This window comes from Sprattus sprattus (genome assembly GCF_963457725.1).
Source record: "Sprattus sprattus genome assembly, chromosome: 9".
NCBI classification, from domain to species: Eukaryota; Metazoa; Chordata; class Actinopteri; order Clupeiformes; family Clupeidae; genus Sprattus; species Sprattus sprattus.
In genome coordinates this window covers 1,692,654-1,715,861 of record NC_137928.1, presented here as the reverse complement: position 1 = coordinate 1,715,861, position 23,208 = coordinate 1,692,654, and the positions used below count along the sequence as shown (strand labels likewise).

General features: G+C 42.5%; 2 protein-coding genes across 2 annotated transcripts in view; both read right to left on the bottom strand.

The window, feature by feature from the left end:
• The window catches only part of LOC308369952 (NACHT, LRR and PYD domains-containing protein 1 homolog), a gene marked incomplete at both ends in the record, with an annotated part of 122,720 nt that extends 110,464 nt beyond the window's left edge, over positions 1–12,256 (bottom strand). The window contains 4 exons of the mRNA XM_080844513.1: positions 2,021–2,079; positions 2,873–3,037; positions 10,747–10,789; positions 12,150–12,256. Of these exons, the coding sequence (XP_080700639.1) occupies positions 2,021–2,079; positions 2,873–3,037; positions 10,747–10,789; positions 12,150–12,256 (374 nt within the window). The remainder of the gene's footprint in view (positions 1–2,020; positions 2,080–2,872; positions 3,038–10,746; positions 10,790–12,149) is intronic.
• Positions 12,257–13,816: 1,560 nt separating this feature from the next.
• LOC308369951 (protein NLRC3-like) lies at positions 13,817–15,607 on the bottom strand (the record flags this gene model as incomplete). The annotated part of the gene is made up of 1 exon (XM_080844512.1): positions 13,817–15,607. The coding sequence occupies one exon, from the start codon at positions 15,605–15,607 to the stop codon at positions 13,817–13,819; it is 1,791 nt and encodes a 596-aa protein (XP_080700638.1).
• Positions 15,608–23,208: the final 7,601 nt, after the last annotated feature.

Sequence of the window (23,208 nt, the reverse complement as noted above, 5' to 3'; positions counted from 1 at the left end):
TTATACTTCAGGTGTACTTCAAACGACTGTATGGATGATTGTATTTTCTGTGGAAGGTCCTCAGTACTACTCACCTCTGATCAGCAGGAACATGTGGTCTCTTCAGCTGGATGGAGCTTTATTTTACACAAAATACACACACATACACACACACAGACACAGACACACACACACACACACACACACACACACACACACACACACACACACACACACACACACACACACACACACACACACAGACACACACACACACACACACACACACACACACACACACACACACACGTTGACGTTGACTTAACCGTGGCGGTTAAGGACTTGGAAAATACGCCAGTACAAAGTTTTGTTGTAACAAGGTAGAGCTTTACTTGGTGAATTGTGGCACAAATATACAGCAATGGTTAACATATTTTGGAGAACCTCAGAAAAAACTGTTCTTAAAGTCCATCCTCACTGATGTCATTTTGTGGGCCCCTCGTGGTAAACAGGTGGTCATGGGATCTATGACACGGTTTATCGGTTGTTCTCAGGAATAAGACATTAATGTCGCATATATTGTGTGAAACTGTCCCTCTGTTTCTCAGGGACTAGCTGACCATGTTATCTCCCTAGAGACATACAATGTATCATAGGCCACATTCTCTCCTGTCCTGGTCAGCTAGAAGCTACTGTTGCAGTGACCTGACCTTTCCAGGCCTGCTTTTCCACTCAAGGACTTTGGTTTCTGCAAGACATTTAAAGATTGTACCTATTCTTCCTAATAAACCTATACTGAACTGAAATGATCTTACAACGCACATACTGATTATTGATTTGTTTTAGTTTCTCCAGGTATACTGATAAAGTGCTTTCATGATTTTTTTTCTTCCTCAATGCATTCACATGTGTCACTTTTTCTATTTTGTTTCTTGAATGTTACAAATACTAAACTGTTAAAATGACCCAAATTATTTTTCAACTGTTGGGATGTAGACAATGTAAGGAACATTGTAAGGTTTGACACCACTGGAGACCTACCTTTAGCAAAGCCTGGTTAAACTGGTCAAAATTGTCATATCTATCGGTATTCAGCTGAGCTAAAAGTGATCTTAAACTATAGATGGGTTAGCATTTTAAGAGATTCAGTTGGATTCAGTTTAATTCTGCTTGCAGTAACTGATCTAGAACACAACCATTCCAAATATCTGATTGAGGCAAATGGCCATTACATAAATACAAATGTTATCTCATCTCTGATTGGTCCAGTTACTACAAAGTCCTGCTCTACTTTGGGTTGGGTTTTACTTTCTGATAGGCAGCCAAATGAAAACTAAAAACACTCTCATCCAATCAGCCTCAGTTGCCAGGTAGAAACGTCCACCCAAATGAAGAGATACAGCAGGAAGAGCATGCCAAATATCCGATTGAGACAAATGGCATACACACACACAGCATGCTTAAATTCATCAGGACGACATTATTCTCACTGCTTATTTCTGCTACACACAAACACACACACACACACACACACACACACATACACACAGACACACACACACACACACATACACACACACACACACACACACACACACACACACACACACACACACACACACACACACACACACACACACACACACACACACACACACACACATACACAGACCTCCATCATGAGAACATTCCTTTAACTGCTCCTGTCTTCTAATCACACACACACACACACACAGTTTTCAGTTATCAGTTTTTGAAGGAGAGTCAGTCTGTGTCTTCATACATAGCTTCACTACTGAGACACATTCACTTATGTAGAATAAAGACTAGAGCCATGATCTTACTGTCCAGTCTGATGGTCTCCCCTTCTGAAGTTGATTATTCAACATATGGAATCATGAACACCCAGAAACACACACTTCCATAATCAAAGGTGTTTAGACATGATTTAAATAATTTGCACACACACACTCACACACACTCACACACACACAAACACACACACACACACACAGCATAAATCCTAGAGTCATAATCTTACTGTCCAGTCGAAGAGTCTCCCCCTGTAAAGTTGATTGGTCGAGGCATGGAGTGGTCACTCTTCATGGACACACAGGTGGGTGTAGGGGAGTGTGACCTCCTGTTAGAGCTAGATCCCCCCATCCTAGTGAAGAAGAGGAGAAATTCCATCAGGAAAACACTGCTCATGTTTGCTACACACACACACACACACACACACACACACACACACACACACACACACACACACACACACACACACACACACACACACACACACACACACACACACACACACACACACACACACACACACACACACACACACAACACTCACACAAACACGTCTGTCTTGCTGAAACTTTATTCTGTTTTCTGCTTTGGTTGGTTGTTTGCAGCCTTGTTACAAACTATACAAAAGTGATGCAGTACTGCAAGCCATGGGCTATCAATGAGACAAAGTGACCCAAAAACGCAGCTGACACAAACACCTTTATCCAAAGAGCATCTTGCATTGCCCCGGGATTTAACCCATTTCAGCTACTTGCTACTAGCTCATTATGGGCTAATAGCAGCCTTATCCACGAGTACCATGCATTTAGAGGCTTGAATGGTTTTGAGGTTATGTCACGTACTGTTTACCATTTTAACGCTGGAAAAATAAATGACCCTTTCCTCACATGACTTGAGTTTGATCTTTGCAGTTCACACGGCAGCACAATGCCTCAACACCACGACCACTTCCCCATCATTCCATCCTCTCCACGACAACGCTGGAGTAAACAAGCCAAACACAGAGACAAACAAACAAACAAACAAAGAGACAAACAAACACATAAACAAACGGGGGCCCAGAGGGAGAGACTCATCTTACCTGTGTCTCGACCTGGCGTCTCACTCTGACTGAACTCTGCGTCTCGACCCAGCGTCTCACTCTGACTGAGCTCTGGTCTCTGCGCCTCGGCCTGGCGTCTCCCTCTGACTGAACTCTGGTCTCTGCGCCTCGACCTGGTGTCTCACTCTGACTGAGCTCTGGTCTCTACAGGGCGGATCATAGAGGGAGGAGGTGCGAGGGAAGGGGCCTTATCTCCAGCACTGTGTGCGTGATACTCTGTGGACCCTCCTTGCCTTCTCTCTCTGTTTATGAACTTTAGTGGCACCAGTGGAAACTGGGTAGCTCTTTACAGATCGGTAGTCAGTGGGTATGTGGTGGAAAATCTGTAAATTAAATCTAGTCTGTGTGTATATTATTAACTAACAGAGCTACAGGCACAGACACACAGGAACTCACTCACACTCTCACACACACACACACACACACACACACACACACACACACACACACACACACACACACACACACACACACACACACACACACACACACACACACACAAACACACTCAAATACTGACGTAATTCCGCCTCACCTCAGTGTCTTGGTCAGGTGAAGATACAGTTGCCATCAGTGTAAAATGTGAGAATGTATATACATCCTTGTAAGTCGCTTTGGATAAAAGCGTCTGCTAAATGACTAAATGTAAATGTAAAACATAATCAGGTGAGGAGAGCCAGAACCCCACCATGTCCTGCATCAAAAACCCACTGTGTCAAATATCCAGTGTTGTATAGTAACGAAGTAGAAATTCTTCGTTACTGTACTTAAGTATTTTTTTTGGATATCTGTACTTTACTTTACTACTTATATTTCTGATGACTTTTACTTTTACTTCGCTACATTTTGCAAAGAAAAATTATACTTTTACTCTGATACATTTCCCCTGGAACCTTCGTTACTCGTTACAAAATCGAATCATCTTTAGAAAAAATAATAATCATGAGAGTGATGAGACCAAAGTCGGGGACTGTGGTAGAACAGACTCCAAGCAGGTTTGGCGAATCAGCTGTCCTAGCGCACGTTAATGCGATTTTTACCGTTTGCAAAAGCCCCCTTAGTTACCGTTGCTACGTCAGACAAAACTCCGAGGTCTGTACCCAAAAGCATGGCTACGACGAGGACAAGCCGCGCTATATCTGTCAGTGTCAGTGATTCTTTTTGGAGTAATATATCCGCGATATCCTCCAGATCAAGGCAAAATGGACTGCAATATGCAGTGGAAGAACATATCAAAAACATTAATAAGATCAACAACGAAGGGGATACAACAGTCAATCAGGTAATAGCTCAGCATGCAAATGATGCAATTCCAGACGGTAACATTAACATTTTGACGTCAACATTTTGATTGTTACATTAACATATTTGTTGAAGAGACTAGTTAGTTATATACTAGAAGTGGTAATAATACCAGTTGACATTAACCATAACTGTTTGTGGATTTTATCTTAACTAGATATCTAGATAGCGATCTACACTTTTGCTAGGTGGTAACTAACTATCTAGTTAAGATAAAATCCACAACAAAAACATAGGCTACTGTCTGCAAATGAAGCTGCTTGCAGCTAGATACAAGCAGCTTCATTTGCAGACATACAGTAGCCTATGTGTTTGTCTTTGTCGATGTATTGAGTAGGGAGTGGGGTTCTATTCAGCCCATGTTTATAAGTTTGCTCATTTTAGTCTGAATAAACTTCATTATTCTCAAAATTCTGACCCTTTGCTTTTTTATTAACAGCATTTACTATTTTTTTTTACTTTTTACTTTTACTTTCAATACTTAAGTAAATTTAATATCAGAAAATTACTTTTGATACTTAAGTACAGTAAAGATCAGATACTTTAATACTTTTACTTAAGTAATATTCTAAAAGGTGACTTTTTACTTTGTCCTAATGCCACAGGTCCATATTATGTGTCTGCTCTTTTTAGCTTTAGTACTCACTGTGTATTGCATTCAGAATGAAGGTCTGTTCCCCATTTTCTCTTCCACAAACTGATTTACTGTAATACCTGAGCTGGACCTGTTAACCCACACACACACACACACACACACACACACACACCTGACTCTGCTTTGTGTGTGTATGCATGTGGGTGGGTTGGGGGGGAGGGGTTAGAATTCTCTCTCAGGCCTGAACATGCTGGTCTGGTTGCTGTGTTAGTGTAAATAAGGCCCAGCACGCCTGAACGTCTCTCAAGGTGTCTGGTTCAATGTCAAAGCAGCACTTACAAAAGGAGTTGTTACTCGACTTTAGGTGGCATTGATGAAATTGTATATTAAATACAAATTACCTTGCAAAAGTCACATTTTAAAAGTAAATACAATGGAAAGCCCAACTGCCTTTTTTAACCTTTCACCTTTTAATATAACACCTTCACATTGTTTTACTGCAGAGTCTCAAGGAACTTGTCAAGTTCTGGACATGATGGCCTATTCCCCCTATGAAGTTCTGGACATGATGGCCTATTCCCCCTATGAAGTTCTGGACATGATGGCCTAATCTCCCCATCAAGTTCTCCCTTCAAAAGTGCTCAACTGAAATGCATATTAGAGCAACCACCATGCCTCTTGGATTTAGCCATGACGATGACTTTCACCGCTTCTGGGTGCAATGTGTATCTGTAAACAAGTTTTGGTTTGCCCTTTTTTACAGAAAGAGGTGAAGTTGATTAGAAGGGCTATTTTACCTCCTGTTTAGGGACAGAATTAACTCTGTAAATTGTGAAATGGTTCAATATTCAACCAAAGCAAACACACACAACACAACCAAATACATAAACACGTTGCAAATACACACAACCGAATACACAAACACACTACAAATACACACAACAACCAATTAGGGCAAACATGAAACAAGGGCCCAAAATAAACACATGACCAACACATGTAAGGTTGTGTTCTGAGCCAGTGTGTGTGGGTGTGTTTGTGTGTGTGTGTGTGTGTGTTCTGACCCATTGTGTGTGTGTGAGGGTGTGTGTGTGGGTGTGTGTGTGTGAGGGTGTCGGTGTGTGTGTGTTTGTGTGTGGGTGAGGGTGTGTAAGGGTATGTTACGAGCCAGCGTGTTTATGTGTGTGTCTTTGTGAAGGTATGTTTTGAGCCAGTGTGTGTGTGAGGGTGTGTTCCGAGCCAGCATGTGTGTGTGTGTGTGTGTGTGTGTGTGTGTGTGTGTGTGTGTGTGAGGGTGTGTTCTAAGCCAGTGTGTGTGTGTGTGTGTGTGGTTTAGGGTGTGTTGAGCCAGTGTGTGTGTGTGTGTTTGTGTGTGTGTGTGTGTGTGTGTGTGGTTGAGGGTGTGTTCCGAGCCAGTGTGTGTGTGTGTGTGTGTGTGTGTGTGTGTGTGTGTGTGTGTGTGTGTGTGTGTGAATGAGTGTGTGTGAGGGTGTTCTGAGCCACCTTGTGTTACATCCTGAGAAGTCATATCCAACCACACACAGACACACAGAAAGACAAAAGTGTACATGAGCTGATCCATTTCAGCTCGATCTTTGCATTCTATTTCAGTTCCTTTTCATAGTATTATGCACACATACACATACAAATACTGACGCAATTCCGCCTCACCTCAGTGTCTTCATCAGGTGAAGATGCACACCAGATACATTAACATAATCAAAGTGAGGACAGCCAGAATCCCGTCGTGTCCTGCGTCAAATATCCACTGTGTCCTGTTTCAAATACACACTGTGTCCTGCGTCAAATACCCACTCTGTCCATGTGTCTCGCTACATTGTCAAGCACGAAGTGTCCTCATGCCACAGATCCACAGACGGATGTGTGTGTGTGGGTGTGTGCATGTGGGTGGTAGGGGTGGTAGGGGGTGGTTGAGGCTTGCTGTGTTAGTGTAAATAAGGCCCAGCATGTCTCAATGTCTCGCAAGGTGTCTGGTTCAATGCATAGCAGCCCTGACAAAAGGAGTTTTTACTCGACTTTAGGTGTAATTGATGAAATTGTATTTTAAATACAAATTACCTTGCAAAAGTAACATTTTGAAAGTAAAAAAATGGAAAACATACTGTACACACTGCACAGACTCAGGGATACAAACACACGCATGGACATACACACAGACACACACTCAGGGATACAAACACACACATGGACATACACGCACACACACTCAGGGATACAAAAACAAGAACAGACATACACACAGACACACACTCAGGGATACAAACACACACTTGGACATACACACACAAACACACACTCAGGGATACAAACTCATACACAAACACACACTCAGGGATACAAAAACACGCACACGGGCATATAAAAACCCACACTCAGGGATACAAACACACAAACGGACATACACAAACACAGACACAGACATACATATGGGCCTAGAAGCTCTGGACTGAGGAGTTCAGTAAGATCTTCCTCTGGTGTCTTGTATGTACTTCTGCAGGTCAAACTCATCCAGTTGCTGTTCTGAAGTCTTAAACTTAAATCTCCAAGTCCTCCAGTCCCCTGGTAAGAGCAGGCCCACATACAGAATTCCTGTCAATGACCTCCAACACAGCATGGTGATTCAGCTCATCTTCAATCTGTGTGTAAGTGTATGTTTGTGTGAGTGTCTGAGCGTGTCTGTGTAAGTGTGTGTGTGTGTTTGTGTGTGTGTAAGTGTATGTGTGTGTGTGTGTTTGTGTAAGTGTGTGATCATGTTATTTGTCAAATACACTATAATTATGTGAAGTACATGTATAAGTGCAGACAGAGAGAGACAAACAGATAGGGATCGAATAAGAGTGCAGGGGAAGAGAGGATCTCCACACTCAAAGACAGGAAAGGAGAAGCAGCAGGAAAAGAGGAGGAGAAGAGTGAAGAAAACGAGAGAAGACGACGAGAAGAGAGAGAAGAGGAAGCCCTCAACCGCTCTCACGTGTTTGGTTTTGTACTTCAAGACCCATTGCTATGCCACCAGCCAATCTCTTAGGGCCACCATCTTGCCTGTAAGTCTAACTAGCCAGAATGGCTTACTTTGCCTAAAGTGAAGTTTAAATGAGGAAACAGTATGGGAGCTTTAGACTTACTGAAGGACAACTACAGCAGTTTCACACAAATGTTTACATTAAGCAGAGTGAGATGCTATAAACACCTTTTACAGTCTGATAGGATTTAAAAATTTAAGTTATGGCACATTATGGCATCTGCTATGACAGGTTTATGACACAGACATGTCAGTCATATGTCACCACAGTCATGTCACGTGTAACAAAATGAGGACTGGAGTCTGAAGTTGTCCCAGGGTTCAGTGATGTCATCAGAGGGCATCTACAAATGGAGCCTAGAACATTTACTGATTCATGTAAAAGCTTATATATTTATTTGAAAGTCGGGTAAAACTACAAGAAATCCAAAATATGTATATGAACGTCAGTACATCAATACAACTTAATATGAAATTATATTTGAGTATTAGGTGTGTCAATGCTATGCAATTCCTAGCGTGCACCTTATCATTGATCAACTAAGATGAGTATTTTAGTTACACTGATGACAATGTATTATCACATCCAACTTAATGCAGTGAGAGTTAGTTTATGCTAATACCAGCACATGTCATATTAACTTGCACATTCAAAGTTAAATCTAGCATTAAACCAACTAAGAAGGCCAACAAATCTGCTTTTTCTTGTTTAACAATCAACTAATACACTTCCTGAACTATAGATATTGTGTTGATGACATTATTTATAAACAAAGACTCTTAAAGAGACAGTGTACATTAACTACACACTGACAGCACACAGGTTTTGACAGATATTCATACAATCTCAATAATAGTCTATATCTCTACATAGCTACAGTACTGTGCAAAAGTTTTAGGCAGGTGTGAAAAAATGCTATGAACTAAGAATGCTTCAAAAAATGTAAACAATAAATGTTTATTTTGTATCCATTTACATGGTAAGACTGAGCACAGCAACAAGACACAACGTAGTTATACTGCATCAGCAGGGTCTCTCCCAGACAAAGATTTCAAAGCAGACAGGGGTTTCGAAATGTGCAGTTCAAGCTCTTTTGAAGAAGACGTTGAGGATCGTAGACGCAGTGGTCAGCCAAGGAAACTTAATGCAGCTGATGAAAAACACATCAAGCTTATTTACCTTCGAAATCGGAATATTTCAAGCATTGGCATCAGCTCAGAACTGGCAGAAACCAGTGGTACCCAGGTACAGACATTTACTGTCCGGGGAAGTCTGGCCAGAAGTGGTCTTCATGGAAGAGTTGCAGCCAAAAAGCTCTACCCCGACAAGGGAACAAGGCCAAGTGACTGAACTAAGCACGAAAACATAGAAACTGGGGTGCAGAAACATGGCATAAGGTGCTCTGGACTGATGAGTCAAAATTAGAAATATTTGGCTGTAGAAGAAGGCAGTTTGTTCGCCGAAGGGCTGGAGAGAGGTACAATAATGAGAGTCTGCAGGCAACAGTGAAGCATGGTAGAGGTTCCTTTCAAGTTTGGGGCTGCATTTCTGCAAGTGGAATTGGGGATTTGGTCAGGATGAATGGTGTCCTCAATGCTGATAAATACAGGCAGATACTAATCCATCATGCAATACCATCAGGGAGGCGTATGATTGGCACCAAATGTATTCTGCAGCAGGAACATAGCCCCAAACATACAGCCAATGCCATTAACAACTATCTTCAGCTTAAAGAAGAACAGAAAGTCCTGCAAGTGATGGTATGACCCCCACAGAGCCCTGATCTCTACATCATCGAGTCTGTCTGGGTTAACATGAAGAATTTTAGGAAGCCTACATCCACAGAAGATCTGTGGTTAGTTCTCCAAGATGTTTGGAACAATTTACCGGCCGAGTTCCTTCAAAAACTGTGCGCAAGTGTATCTGGAAGAATTGATGCTATTTTGAAGGCAAAGGGTGGTAACACCAAATATTGATTTAATTTAGAATTTTCTTCTGCTCCTTCACTGCATTTTGTTAATGTATGAAGAATTGATGAAAATAAACTGTTAACACTTCCATTTTTGAAAGCATTCTTAGTTTACAGCATTTTTTTCACACCTGCCTAAAACTTTTGCACAGTACTGTACATATATCATAAAATAATAACAAATCCCAGGTAGCCTATTTATACAACACATATGGATAATCCTACAGTTTCCCCATATCTCCATGTGTGCACATGATTAAGAGAGACTGGTCCTGCTCTGTCTGCTGAGTCCATGCTGCATGCTTTCAATCATCTCTGGCTGATCAGGACACGCCTCCACTCTCCATTCATCTCACTGTTGTGCTCCCCTCATGAAGAAGCTGTTTGCTGTGTGCTGCTGGAAGCTGAGAACATGTTCATGTTCCTCCCCAGACATTCTGCAGGAGAAATGCTGATGTGTGTGTGTGCTGGATCCCACCCTGTCTTCATGGACCACAGACCCCATCCAGCTCAGGGTCTTGGCTCTACACACTGCCCCATCTGTAGGATAAAGGAGAGACTACAATAATCAATCAGTCTGTTCTGGACCACAGACCCCATCAGCTCACGTCTGTTGTGTAAAGTAGCCTTCCCATCTGTATGACAAGGGAAAAGACACAACAATCCACCAGTCTCCATGACGACTGTCTCCCAGTGACCCAGACTGCATGAGAGACAGAGGGCTGCTGTATTCTGACATCAGTAACAGCAGCAATGATAAACACATTCACACATTAGACACACTGCAGCAGAAACAGTAAGAGTGGAGCTAAAAAGTCCAAAACCACTGGTCCATTCAGAAGAAGATAGTGAGGTCTGGCTCGACCAATAGAGATGGCTGCACATTCCCTTCATGGCATTTGTAACCTTTTCCACAGTTAAGCCTTACTACTAAACAGTCCCTTACTGGGCTTGAACCTGTGACCTTGGGCATGGCAGCCTGAGACACACTGAGGTGAGATAGGGACCCACTAAGATGAGAGTTTTATGACTCTTACTCAAGTTACTTTGATGTGAGTTAATGACTGGAGTCATTTTACAAAACATGTAATGAACAGACAAACAGACAGAATTAACTAAAGAAAGAAAGAAAGAAACATGACAAGGCAAAATAGGCATGAAAAGAAAAAGAGATGGAGAAAAAAGAGTGACAGAGAGGGATGTGGAACAAAGGTCAAGGCCAAAGGTTACATTCACATTCAGTCATTTAGCAGATGCTTTTATCCAAAGTGATGTACAAGGGGGAGAACAATCAAGCTACGAGCAATAGAGACCTAGTGTAACAATACATACTATTTTACATAAGATATATAACAAAAGTGCAGGAATGTAGCTACTGTAAGTGCAGGTTAAGTACTAGTAGAAGTGCACGTTAGGAAGGGAGGTGCTCTCTGAAGAGTTGGGTCTTAAAGAGCTTCAAAAAGGTGAAGAGGGTCACCCCTGCTCTGGTAGTGCTAGGAGCATTTGCCCTTACAAGAGCATTTAAGTAGGTGGGAGCATAACCAGCAATCACTCTGTAAGCAAGCATAAGTGACTTGGACTTAATGCGAGCAGCTACAGGAAGCCAGTGGAGCTCAATGAGCGAGGTCACAAACAAACAAACATAATGAGTAAAAGATGACTAATAACCAAAGGATGAGGTGATATGTAAGACAGCCCTGAGCTGTTAGGTGTAAGACAGAAAAAGAAAAGGGAAAGAATGAGGGAGAGAGAAGGATGAAAGAGGGATGACCAAAAGCAGAGGACCACAGAGGAAACAGACAGAAGACAGAGAATCTGGAGAACAGAAATTAAAAGACAAGCATCCATGTTGGGTCTCATGTTATAAAGCCCTGGGTAAGATGGTTAGATATTTACTCACGTCAGTTACGCCAGTCCCCCACAAGAGCAGAGAGCTGCTCAACATCTGATGCACTCAGGTTATTGTGCCACAGGTTCAGCTTTGTGAGTCTTGAGGAGTGTGAGGTCAGGGCAGTGGCCAGATAGGAACAGCTCTTCTTTGTCAGGCCACAGTCAACCAGCCTGGGAGAAACATCACGATACATCTAAATATTACACACGGACGCACACACGCACGCACGCACGCACACACGCACGCACGCACGCACATACGCACATAGGGACACCATACACACACAAACTCAGGGATACACATTCACTCAGGGATACACACACACACTCAGGAGGACAAACTCACACACAAACTCCTCTGCCATCTTTGTCACCTCACAGATAACAAGATCCTTCCTCTCCTTCCTGCTAGCTCTGGACCACATAATAGGAGGATCTCCCCACCCAAGGCCAGCGCACCCTGTCTGGACTCTGACCACTATCTCCTGGTGCTGCAGCCTGCCCACTGCCTTCTGCACCTCCTCCCCTGCCCTCCACTTCCTCCCAGTCAACACCCGGGCTTCCATGTCCCTCACTGTCTCCTTTGTAGAGGCTGTACCCTGTATGGTGATATATATGTAGGGGGAGCTGGCGTGTGTTCTTTGACGTTGTAAGAGCCAATTTGGTTGTATAAAAATATTATTTAGAATACTGTTTATTTAAATCTGTAATTTCATAATTTCATGTATAGAGAAATATTAGTTTATTCCTAGCTGTAAAGACGATTGATTGGTTAAAAGTGGTGGAATGTAGTAGAATCAGGAGAGAAAGGTGGTCATGTGACCAACTTGTGCTTGCTCAGTTTGAGATGATCAGGTGAAGGAGCAACACAGTTTTTCTGACCGACAAAACCAATTAACAGATTTACCTTTTATTAAGACCTTAAGAATTCATGTTTTGTTTGTATGTTTTTGTCAGTAAAGGTTTAAAAGTAAGATTTTTGGACGTTTGGATTTTTTGTCGCGTTCACACTGATTGCTAGAAGCCTGCTCCATTAGTGGCATAAGAAACATCAAGATGGAGTGCCACTTACACACATACACACTGATAAACACACACACACACACACACACACAAACACACACAAGGAACCAAACACACACTCACACACACACATTAACACAAATATATGCAGCCTAGGTGCTCCTGAAACTCTGTCTCATATAATAACTAAAGGAAAACAACATCAACATTATCAACATACAATTAATTCAACTAAAAAACCTAAATATTCTTAGTATTTAATTTACCCTCACACACACAAATTTCACACACACACACATACACACACACACACACACACACACACACACACATGCTACATGATATTATGCGTACCGTAGTTCCTCCAGTTTGCAGTTTTGATGAGAGAGAGCAGAACATAAAAGTTCCACTCCTGAGTCTCCCAACAAATCATTGAAGGCCAGGTCCAGCTGTGTGAGTCTTGAGGAGTGTGAGGTCAGGGCAGAGGCCAGATAGGAACAGCTCTTCACTGTCAGGTTACAGCTACTCAGCCTAGGAGAAACATCATGATACATCTGAATATTAATCATCATTCCTCTACCCCCCCCCCCCCACACACACACACACTCAGACAAATAGAAGACACACAGGCACACAGACACACACACACACACACACACACACACACACTCACACAAATAGAAGACACACAGACACACACACACACACACACACACACACACACACACACACACACACACACACACACACACACACACACACACACACACACACACACACACAAACACACACACACACACACACACACACACACACACACACACAAGGATATACAGTACACACACACTTTGGGACACCAACACACACACAATCACACACAAACACTAAGGGGAAAAACTCACACACAAAAACACTCTCAGGGATACAAAAAAACACTCTCAGGAATACACACACACACACACACACACACACACACAAACACACACACACACACACAAACACAAAGATGCAGCCAGTGGCGGTTCTTCATAAAATTACACCCCGGGCGAGACCCCCTCTGAGCGGTCCAAATACACACATCGAACACACACACAGTGTTTTACTCACTCAGCTGATGTGGATTCTGTGACCACTGGCACCAGCTTCTGCAGAACTTCATCTGAACTGAGGAGTTCAGTCAGATCTTCCTCTGGTGTCTTTATGTACTTCTGCAGGTCAAACTCATCCAGCTGCTCTTTTGATATCTTAAGTTTAAATGTCCCAGTCTTCCACTCTCCTGGTAAGAGCATGTCTACAGACAGAGTTCCTGAGCTCCTGTCAATGACCTCCACTACAGCATTGTGATTCAGCTCATTCAGACAGTAGAACAGGTTGATCTTTCTGTCTGACCTATTCTGATCTCTGATATTCTGTTTGACACACTGGACTGTTTGCTCTGAGCTCTGTGATTGGCTTATTGTATTTGGCAGTAGGTGTCTTAAGAGATTCTGATTGGACTCGAGTGAGAGGCCCAGAAAGAAGCGGAGGAAAAGGTCCAGGTGGCCGTTCTTGCTCTGTAAGGCCAGATCCACTGCCGTCTTGTGTAAGTCATGAAGTGTTGCAGCTCTGAACAGAGCAGAGAGCTGAGAGGTTTGCTGTTGGTCAGGCATGTTTCTCTCTCTGTTGCTGAAGCACAGGAACACATATAAAGCTGCAAGAAACTCCTGAATGCTCAGATGCACAAAGCTGAACACCTTCCCCTGGTACAGCCCAGACTCCTCTCTGAAGATCTGAGTACACACTCCTGAGTATACTGATGCTTCTGTGATATCAATGCCACAGTCACTCACGTCTGCCTCATAGAAGATCAGATTGCCCTTCTCCAGCTGTTGGAAAGCCAGTTTCCCCAGTTTAAAAATCATCTCCTCATCTATCTCTTTTCTCGCTGTGTACTTTTCATTTTTTTTGGTTGTCTGAATGATCAGGAAGTGTGTGTACATTTGAGTGAGAGTCCTTGGCATTTCTACACTCCCTGATTCATCTGATGATCTCTCTACAACAGTGGCTGTAATCCAGGAGAAGACTGGAATGTGACACATGATGTAGAGGCTCCTGGATGACTTCAGGTGTGTGATGGTTCTGCTGGCCAGGTCCTCATCACTGATTTTCTTCCTGAAGTACTCCTCTTTCTGTGGGTCGCTGAATCCCCTTATTTCTGTCACCTGATCCACACATTCAGGTGGGATCTGATTGGCTGCTGCTGGTCGGGTGGTGATCCAGAGGAGAGCAGAGGGAAGCAGATTCCCCTTGATGAGGTTTGTCAGCAGCACGTCCACTGAGGCTGGCTCTGTCACATCACAACACATTGGGTTGGAGTTGAAATCAAGAGGAAGTCGACACTCATCCAGACCATCAAAGACAAACATGACTCTGTGCGTTGAACTGGTGAAGATTGCTTGATTTACTATTTCTGGGGAGAAGTGCTTAATGAAATCCACCAGACTGAGTTTTTGCTCCTTCATCAAGTTCAGCTCTCGGAAAGGAAGGGGAAATATGAAGTCAACATCTTCATTGGCTTTTCCTTCAGCCCAGTCTAGAATGAACTTCTGCACAGAGATTGTTTTTCCAATGCCAGCCACTCCCTTTGTCAGTACTCTTCTGATGGGTTTGTCTTGTCCAGATAAGGGTTTAAAGATTTCTCTGCAGTTGATTGGTGCGTCTGGTACTGCTTCTCTCCAGGACGTTCTCTCTATCTGTCTGACCTCATGTTCCTTATTGACCTCTCCTCTTCCCCCCTCTGTGATGTAGAGCTCTGTGTAGATCTTACTGAGGGGTGTGGGGCTTCCTTGCTTTGTGATTCCCTCAGTCAGACACTGCAACTTCTTCTGAAGATGGGATTTGTGGATGTGCTGCATTTCCACATTTACTGAACCAGGTTGGTCTCTGTTTGTGTCAAATATTAAAAAAGCTTACTTTAATATCAGTTTGCACAGCACTATCAGCCAAGATGGAATGTAGTCTGTATAACTTTCAATCTGTCTGAAGAGTTTCCCCCTCAAGTAGTCTGTATAACTTTCACTCTGTCTAAAGAGTTTCCCCCTAAAGTAGTCTACATAACTGCCACTCTGTCTGAGGAGTTTCCCCCTAATGTTGTCACTCTGTCTGAAGAGTTTCCTCCTAATGTAGTCTTTATAACTGTCTCTCTGTCTGAAGAGTTTCCCCCTAATGTAGTCTTTATAACTGTCTCTCTGTCTGAAGAGTTTCCCCCTAATGTAGTCTAAATAACTGCCACTCCGTCTGAAGATTTTTATATAAACTACCCTCAGCACTGTGTCCCCCTAATGCTCTTCTCTCATGTGAATGCTGATTAATTGACCTGCTGGCTGGAATGGAGTGTACTTCAAATGACTGTATGGATGACTGTATTTCCTGTGTACAGTCCTCATTCCTACTCACCTCTGACCAGCAGGAACACCTCCCTCTGCTAAGGGAAGTGGATGATTCATGGACTGGTCACTCTTCATGGACACACAGCTCGGTACAGGAGAGTGTGATCTCTTCTGCTTAATGAAGCTGTTTTTCACACACACACACACACACACACACACACACACACACACACACACACACACACACACACACACACACACACACACACACACACACACACACACACACACACACACACACACACACACACACACACACACACACACACAACACACACACACACACACACACACACATACACACACACACAGTTATCAGCAGTACAAGTAAAACAAAACAAAAAAACACTACAGTCGAAACTAGCCCAATCCTATTTTTTTTATGCAATACTTTGCCATAACATGTTATGCAATTTCAGGGAATATTACTGATTTAAAATAGTTCAACTCAAATTATCTAATTTATTTAAACTATCTCCACAGCGTGACTCTGAAGATCTTTCTTTCACTCCATTCATTTATTTATGAAGCCATTTTGGTTGGAACAGCAAAGTCAGAGAGGACATATAAGCCTCTGGTCTGTGTCAGTCTGCCACCTTCTAATGATTAATACTACATTTTCTTGAAACTTACAAACAATGGGCCTCATTCTCGACAGCAGTTGGGAAGACTTTCCGAAGGATTTCAGAAGGAACTCCACTTCGGAAACATTTATGAAAACATTTGCATTCTCGTTATTTTTTTCTTCTGTGCTTTCTTCTGAACTTCAGACAACTTTCAGAACTCGAAATAGCAGTCGTAACTCTACCGGAATCTTCTCAAATGGGGTTCCACGGGCCATCTTGTGGTTATTTGAGGAATCGCGTTGAGGAATGACATTTGAAAAAACTCTGTATTACAGTAAAAGGGTTAACGGGCGAATTTGTGAGAACCCGTTGGTGATTGCGTTCACGTCAACTCTACAGACATCCTCGGATTAAAATAATTATGATAATAATAAATACGAGAATATTTGTAATATTAACAATTACGTTTCACATTTATAGTCATTATACGAGGTAGTGTTTGTTGTTACACTAGGTCTATATGGCTCGTAGCTTGACTGTTCTCTCCCTTGTAGGCTACGTCACTTTGGACAAAGGCCGCGTCTGCTAAGAGACTGATCTTGAATGACATGAACACTGCAAATGTAAGTGAATAAATAAATAAACACTAAGCTCAATCTCTAAGAACAAAGGAATGAATTTATTGCAATTTATACTACTACTGGTGGCCAGTCTTCACCCCTATGGTGGCCATTTCGAACGACAGGACGGACTACAATTTATACTCGTACTTGGGACCGGTCTTCACACCTATGGTGCCTATTTTTCGATAAAAAACAAAAAAAAGTGACTACTTAAATGTGTTTTACGGACTTCGGACGTTCAACGTTATACAATATCTCCACCTTATTAATGAACACCTGTTACGAGGTGGATTCGGGAGATTGCGACAGCACACGTTTCTAAAATTGCGTCTCCTAATAAGGAGCTGGCAGGGCGTGTATGTATGCAAATCCACTTTCACGAGAACGCGCATCAATCTAAGAAGCTAATCGGAAGGAACCCAGCTGAGAAGACTTCGGCTGCTTATGAACACATTTTCAAGCGTGCGGGAATGCAGCGGAAGCGTTTCTCTTACGTTGTTTTTGCGAAGTCGTGTAAGAAACATTTCTGAAGAATTACAGAAAAAGGTCGAGAATGAGGCCCAATGGGCCTCATTCTCGACAGCAGTTGGTAAGACTTTCCGAAGGATTTCAGAAGGAACTCCACTTCGGAAACATTTATGAAAACATTTGCATTCTCGTTATTTTTTTCTTCTGTGCTTTCTTCTGAACTTCAGACAACTTTCAGAATTCGAAATAGCAGTCGTAACTCTACCGGAATCTTCTCAAATGGGATTCACTGGCCATTTTGTGGTTATTTGAGGAATCGCGTTGAGGAATGACATTTGAAAAAACTCTGTATTACAGTAAAAGGGTTAACGGGCGAATTTGTGAGAACCCGTTGGTGATTGCGTTCACGTCAACTCTACAGACATCCTCGGATTAAAATAATTATGATAATAATAAATATGAGAATATTTGTATCATTAACAATTACGTTTCACATTTATAGTCATAATGTTACGAGGTAGTGTTTACTGTTACACTAGGTCTATATGGCTCGTAGCTTGACTGTTCTCTCCCTTGTACGTCACTTTGGATAAAGGCCGCGTCTGCTAAGAGACTGATTGTGAATGACATGAACACTGCAAATGTAAGTGAATAAATAAATAAACACTAAGCTCAATCTCTAAGAACTAAGGAATGAATTCATTGCAATTTATACTACTACTGGTGGCCAGTCTTCACCCCAATGGTGGCCATTTCGAACGAATGGACGGACTACAATTCATACTCGTACTTGGGACCGGTCTTCACACCTATGGTGCCTATTTTTCGATTTAAAAAAAAAAAAAGTGACTACTTAAATGTGTTTTACGGACTTCGGACGTTCAACGTTATACAATATCTCCACCTTATTAATGAACACCTGTTACGAGGTGGATTCGGGAGATTGCGACAGCACACGTTTCTAAAATTGCGTCTCCTAATAAGGAGCTGGCAGGGCGTGTATGTATGCAAATCCACTTTCACGAGAACGCGCATCAATCTAAGAAGCTATTCGGAAGGAACCCAGATGAGAAGACTTCGGCTGCTTATGAACACATTTTCAAGCGTGCGGGAATGCAGCGGAAGCGTTTGTCTTACGTTGTTTTTGCAAAGTCGTGTAAGAAACATTTCTGAAGAATTACAGAAAAAGGTCGAGAATGAGGCCCAATGGGCCTCATTCTCGACAGCAGTTGGGAAGACTTTCCGAAGGATTTCAGAAGGAACTCCACTTCAGAAACATTTATGAAAACATTTGCATTCTCGTTTTTTTTTTCTTCTGTGCTTTCTTCTGAACTTCAGACAACTTTCAGAACTCGAAATAGCAGTCGTAACTCTACCGGAATCTTCTCAAATGGGATTCCACGGGCCATCTTGTGGTTATTTGAGGAATCGCGTTGAGGAATGACATTTGAAAAAACTCCGTATTACAGTAAAAGGGTTAACGGGCGAATTTGTGAGAACCCGTTGGTGATTGCGTTCACGTCAACTCTACAGACATCCTCGGATTAAAATAATTATGATAATAATAAATACGAGAATATTTGTATCATGAACAATTACGTTTCACATTTATAGTCATAATTATACGAGGTAGTGTTTATTGTTACACTAGGTCTATATGGCTCGTAGCTTGACTGTTCTCTCCCTTGTACGTCACTTTGGACAAAAGCTACATCTGCTAAGAGCCTGATTGTGAATGACATGAAGACTGCAAATGTAAGTGAATAAATAAATAAACACTAAACTCAATCTCTAAGAATTACAGTATGCATTTATTGCACTTTATACTACTACTGGTGGCCAGTCTTCACCCCTATGGTGGCCATTCCGAAGGACAGGACAGACTACAATTTATACTCGTAGGGACCGGTCTTCACACCTATGGTGCCTATTTTTCGATAAAAAAAAAAGAAAGTGACTACTTAAATGTGTTTTACGGACTTCGGACGTTCAACGTTATACAATATCTCCACCTTATTAATGAAAACCTGTTACGAGGTGGATTCGGGAGATTGCGACAGCACACGTTTCTAAAATTGCGTCTCCTAATAAGGAGCTGGCAGGGCGTGTATGTATGCAAATCCACTTTCACGAGAACGCGCATCAATCTAAGAAGCTAATCGGAAGGAACCCAGCTGAGAAGACTTCGGCTGCTTATGAACACATTTTCAAGCGTGCGGGAATGCAGCGGAAGCGTTTCTCTTACGTTGTTTTTGCGAAGTCGTGTAAGAAACATTTCTGAAGAATTACAGAAAAAGGTCGAGAATGAGGCCCATTGTAAGCCAGACTTTTTCATGGACCCCCAGACAAGGCGTCGCGGACCCCAGTTTGAGAACAGCTGCTCTAGATCATCGGTTCCAAAACTGGGGTACGCAAAGTGGTTCAGGGGGTAACGCAGGGAGAACATTTGATTTTCTGTTTCAAAGTGAAAAGACCCATTTCATTTTTAAAGTGAGCTATAAATAGACATGCAATTTTAAATCGTCTGAATAGCCAAGTCGCATCGGCAAAAATACTCATGTATACACATATTCAGCGAAATAATTACACTGCCAAAAACATCCACAGGTAGGTGAGTGACCAGCCATGAGAGGTGTTAAATAGTTGAATACGTGCTGAATATGTGTCGAGGGGAGGGGCAGGTCGGCAACTGTTAGTGACCTACCCTGACAATTTCACAGTTGCAAGTGGTATAGGCTGAATATGGGCGTGGGGGCCTCGCAGAGGCGGTTACAAACATGATACAAAAAACACTTTTAAACTTCAGGTGTACTTCAAATGACTGTATGGATGATTGTATGTCCTGTGGAAAGACCTCATTACTACTCACCTCTGACCAGCAGTAACACCTTCTGCAAAGCGAAGTGGATGATTCATGGACTGGTCACTCTTCATGGACACACAGCTCGGTACAGGAGAGTGTGATCTCTTCTGGCGGATGAAGCTGTATTTCACACACACACACACGCACGCGCACGCGCACACGCACACGCACACGCACACGCACACGCACACGCACACGCACACGCACACGCACACACACACACACACACACACATACTTCCATCATGAGAACATTCCTTTCACTGCTCCTGTCTGCTAATCACACACACAGTTTTCAGTTATCAGTTTTTGAAGGAGAGTCACTCCTATTTCTTCCCACACAGAGTTATATAATGAACACACACACCAGCTAACGTTGCTGATAGCCTACTGAGACACATTAAATGATGTAGACTAAAGACTAGAGCCATGATCTTAATGCCGTTCAAAGTGTCTCCCCTCAAAAGATGATTATTTGACATGTGAAATTTTATCACACTTCATGGACACACAGAAACATATACTTCCATAATCAATGGTGTTTACACAGGATTTACATAAGTGCACACACACACACACACACACACACACACACACACACACCTCCATCAGGAGAAAATTCCTCTCACTGATCCTGTCTGCTAATCACACACACAGCATTCATCCTATAGTCATAATCTTACTGTTCAGTCGAAGAGTCTCCTTCTGTAAAGTTGATTAGTTTAGGTATGGAGTTGTCACTCTTCATGGACACACAGGTGGGGGTGGGGGAGTGTGACCTCCTGTTAGAGCTAGATCCTTCCATCCTAGAGAAGAAGAGGAGAACTTCTATCAGAAGAACATTCCTTTCACTGCTTATGTCTACTACACACACACACACACACACACACACACACACACACACTCACACACACACACACTCACACACACACACACATAGGGGTTAAAGTGGGCCGGAACGCTCCGGTACTCAGTACCGGCACCTCAGATAAATTAATAAATAAATAGATTCTTAAAAAAAAAAAAAAAAATGTAATGTTAAGGCCAGTCCACACCAAAGATCTCTCGATCAAATCAAAACGTAATATCATCCCCTAGCCCCGCCTTGTTCATCCCTCTGACAAACACGCTTTGCGCGGGAAAAAAAACAGTTAACCTTCCTGTCAGTTCAGTTGAGAGCGCGACGCTTTGCGGTAAGTGTTTAGACTGTTCCAGTCAGAGCGAGTGCATGTTGGAGTCCAAGGTGAAGTAGTAAGCTAAAGTCTAACGTCTATATTTTAAATAGGGCAACAAACACAACTTAAAGAAAGAACCAGGCTTTTAGTTATTCGTTTTCTATCACTCTGGCCCTTAACTGCAACTAGTTGGTTATTGGATAGCACGTCAGCTTGTCAGAAAGACAAAAAAATTTGAGTACCGGTACTTGTTTCCTAATTGGAAAACACGTTGGTAATGTTATGTCTTCATAATTTCCTTCTTAAAGATGGAGGAGGATCGAAATAAGAGAGGGTGTAAACGAAAAATAACTGATTATTTCCAAGGGTAAGAATTTGTCTGGAAATGGTGCCTAACCCTTCCAGCACGAAGGAGCCCCGTGGGGCACTTTGTGGTATTTTTATTAATAGAATTTAAAATCTCAGCGAGTTTTTGTTCTACAAACATACAACTAACACCCACAGCAACCTTGAACCCTTTACTTTTTAAATATATACAGTTTGAAACTAAAGTATAAATAATCACTTTGTAAGGAGGATATACCCCGCAAACAGGGAACGTCCCCAGGACGTTAACAGGACATTCGCAAGGTCCCCAATCGTCCCCATTTGGTCCCTGCCACAACGTTCGCTAGAGGACGTTACCAGAACGTTTTTGACGTTCGTAGCAAGTCTACGTTTGGTCCTTCTGTGACGTTCGCATGAGTCTTAAATTGGACTTTTAGAGAACCTTATAATTTGGTCTGTCAGCACACCTCCCCAGGACGTCATTTAAAAACGTCCCCGTAACCTTTACCTGCAGGTCCTCTGCGTGACGTTCGCATGAGCCTTAAAACGGACTATTAAGGAACGTTATAATTTGGTCACTCAGCACACGTCCCCAGGACGTCATTTAAAAACGTCCCCATAACCTTTACCTGCAGGTCCTCTGCGTGACGTTCGCATGAGCCTTAAAACTGACTATTAAGGAACGTTATAATTTGGTCACTCAGCACACGTCCCCAGGACGTCATTTAAAAACGTCCCCGTAACCTTTACCTGCAGGTCCTCTGCGCGACGTTCGCATCAGCCTTAAAACGGACTATTAAGGAACGTTATAATTTGGTCACTCAGCATAAGTCCCCAGGAAGTCCTTTAAAAACGTCCCCGTAACCTTTACCTGTGGTCCTCTGCGGGACATTCGCATTTGGTCCTTCCAAAACGTCCCCTTGACGTCCTCTGATGGTCCTCTCTGAACCAGAAAAAATGTTTTTCATTTGACCGACATTTTAATGAAAAGCCGGCCAAATATCTAACCTATTTCTGCTTCTAAATTAGCCTATTGAAGAAAACTG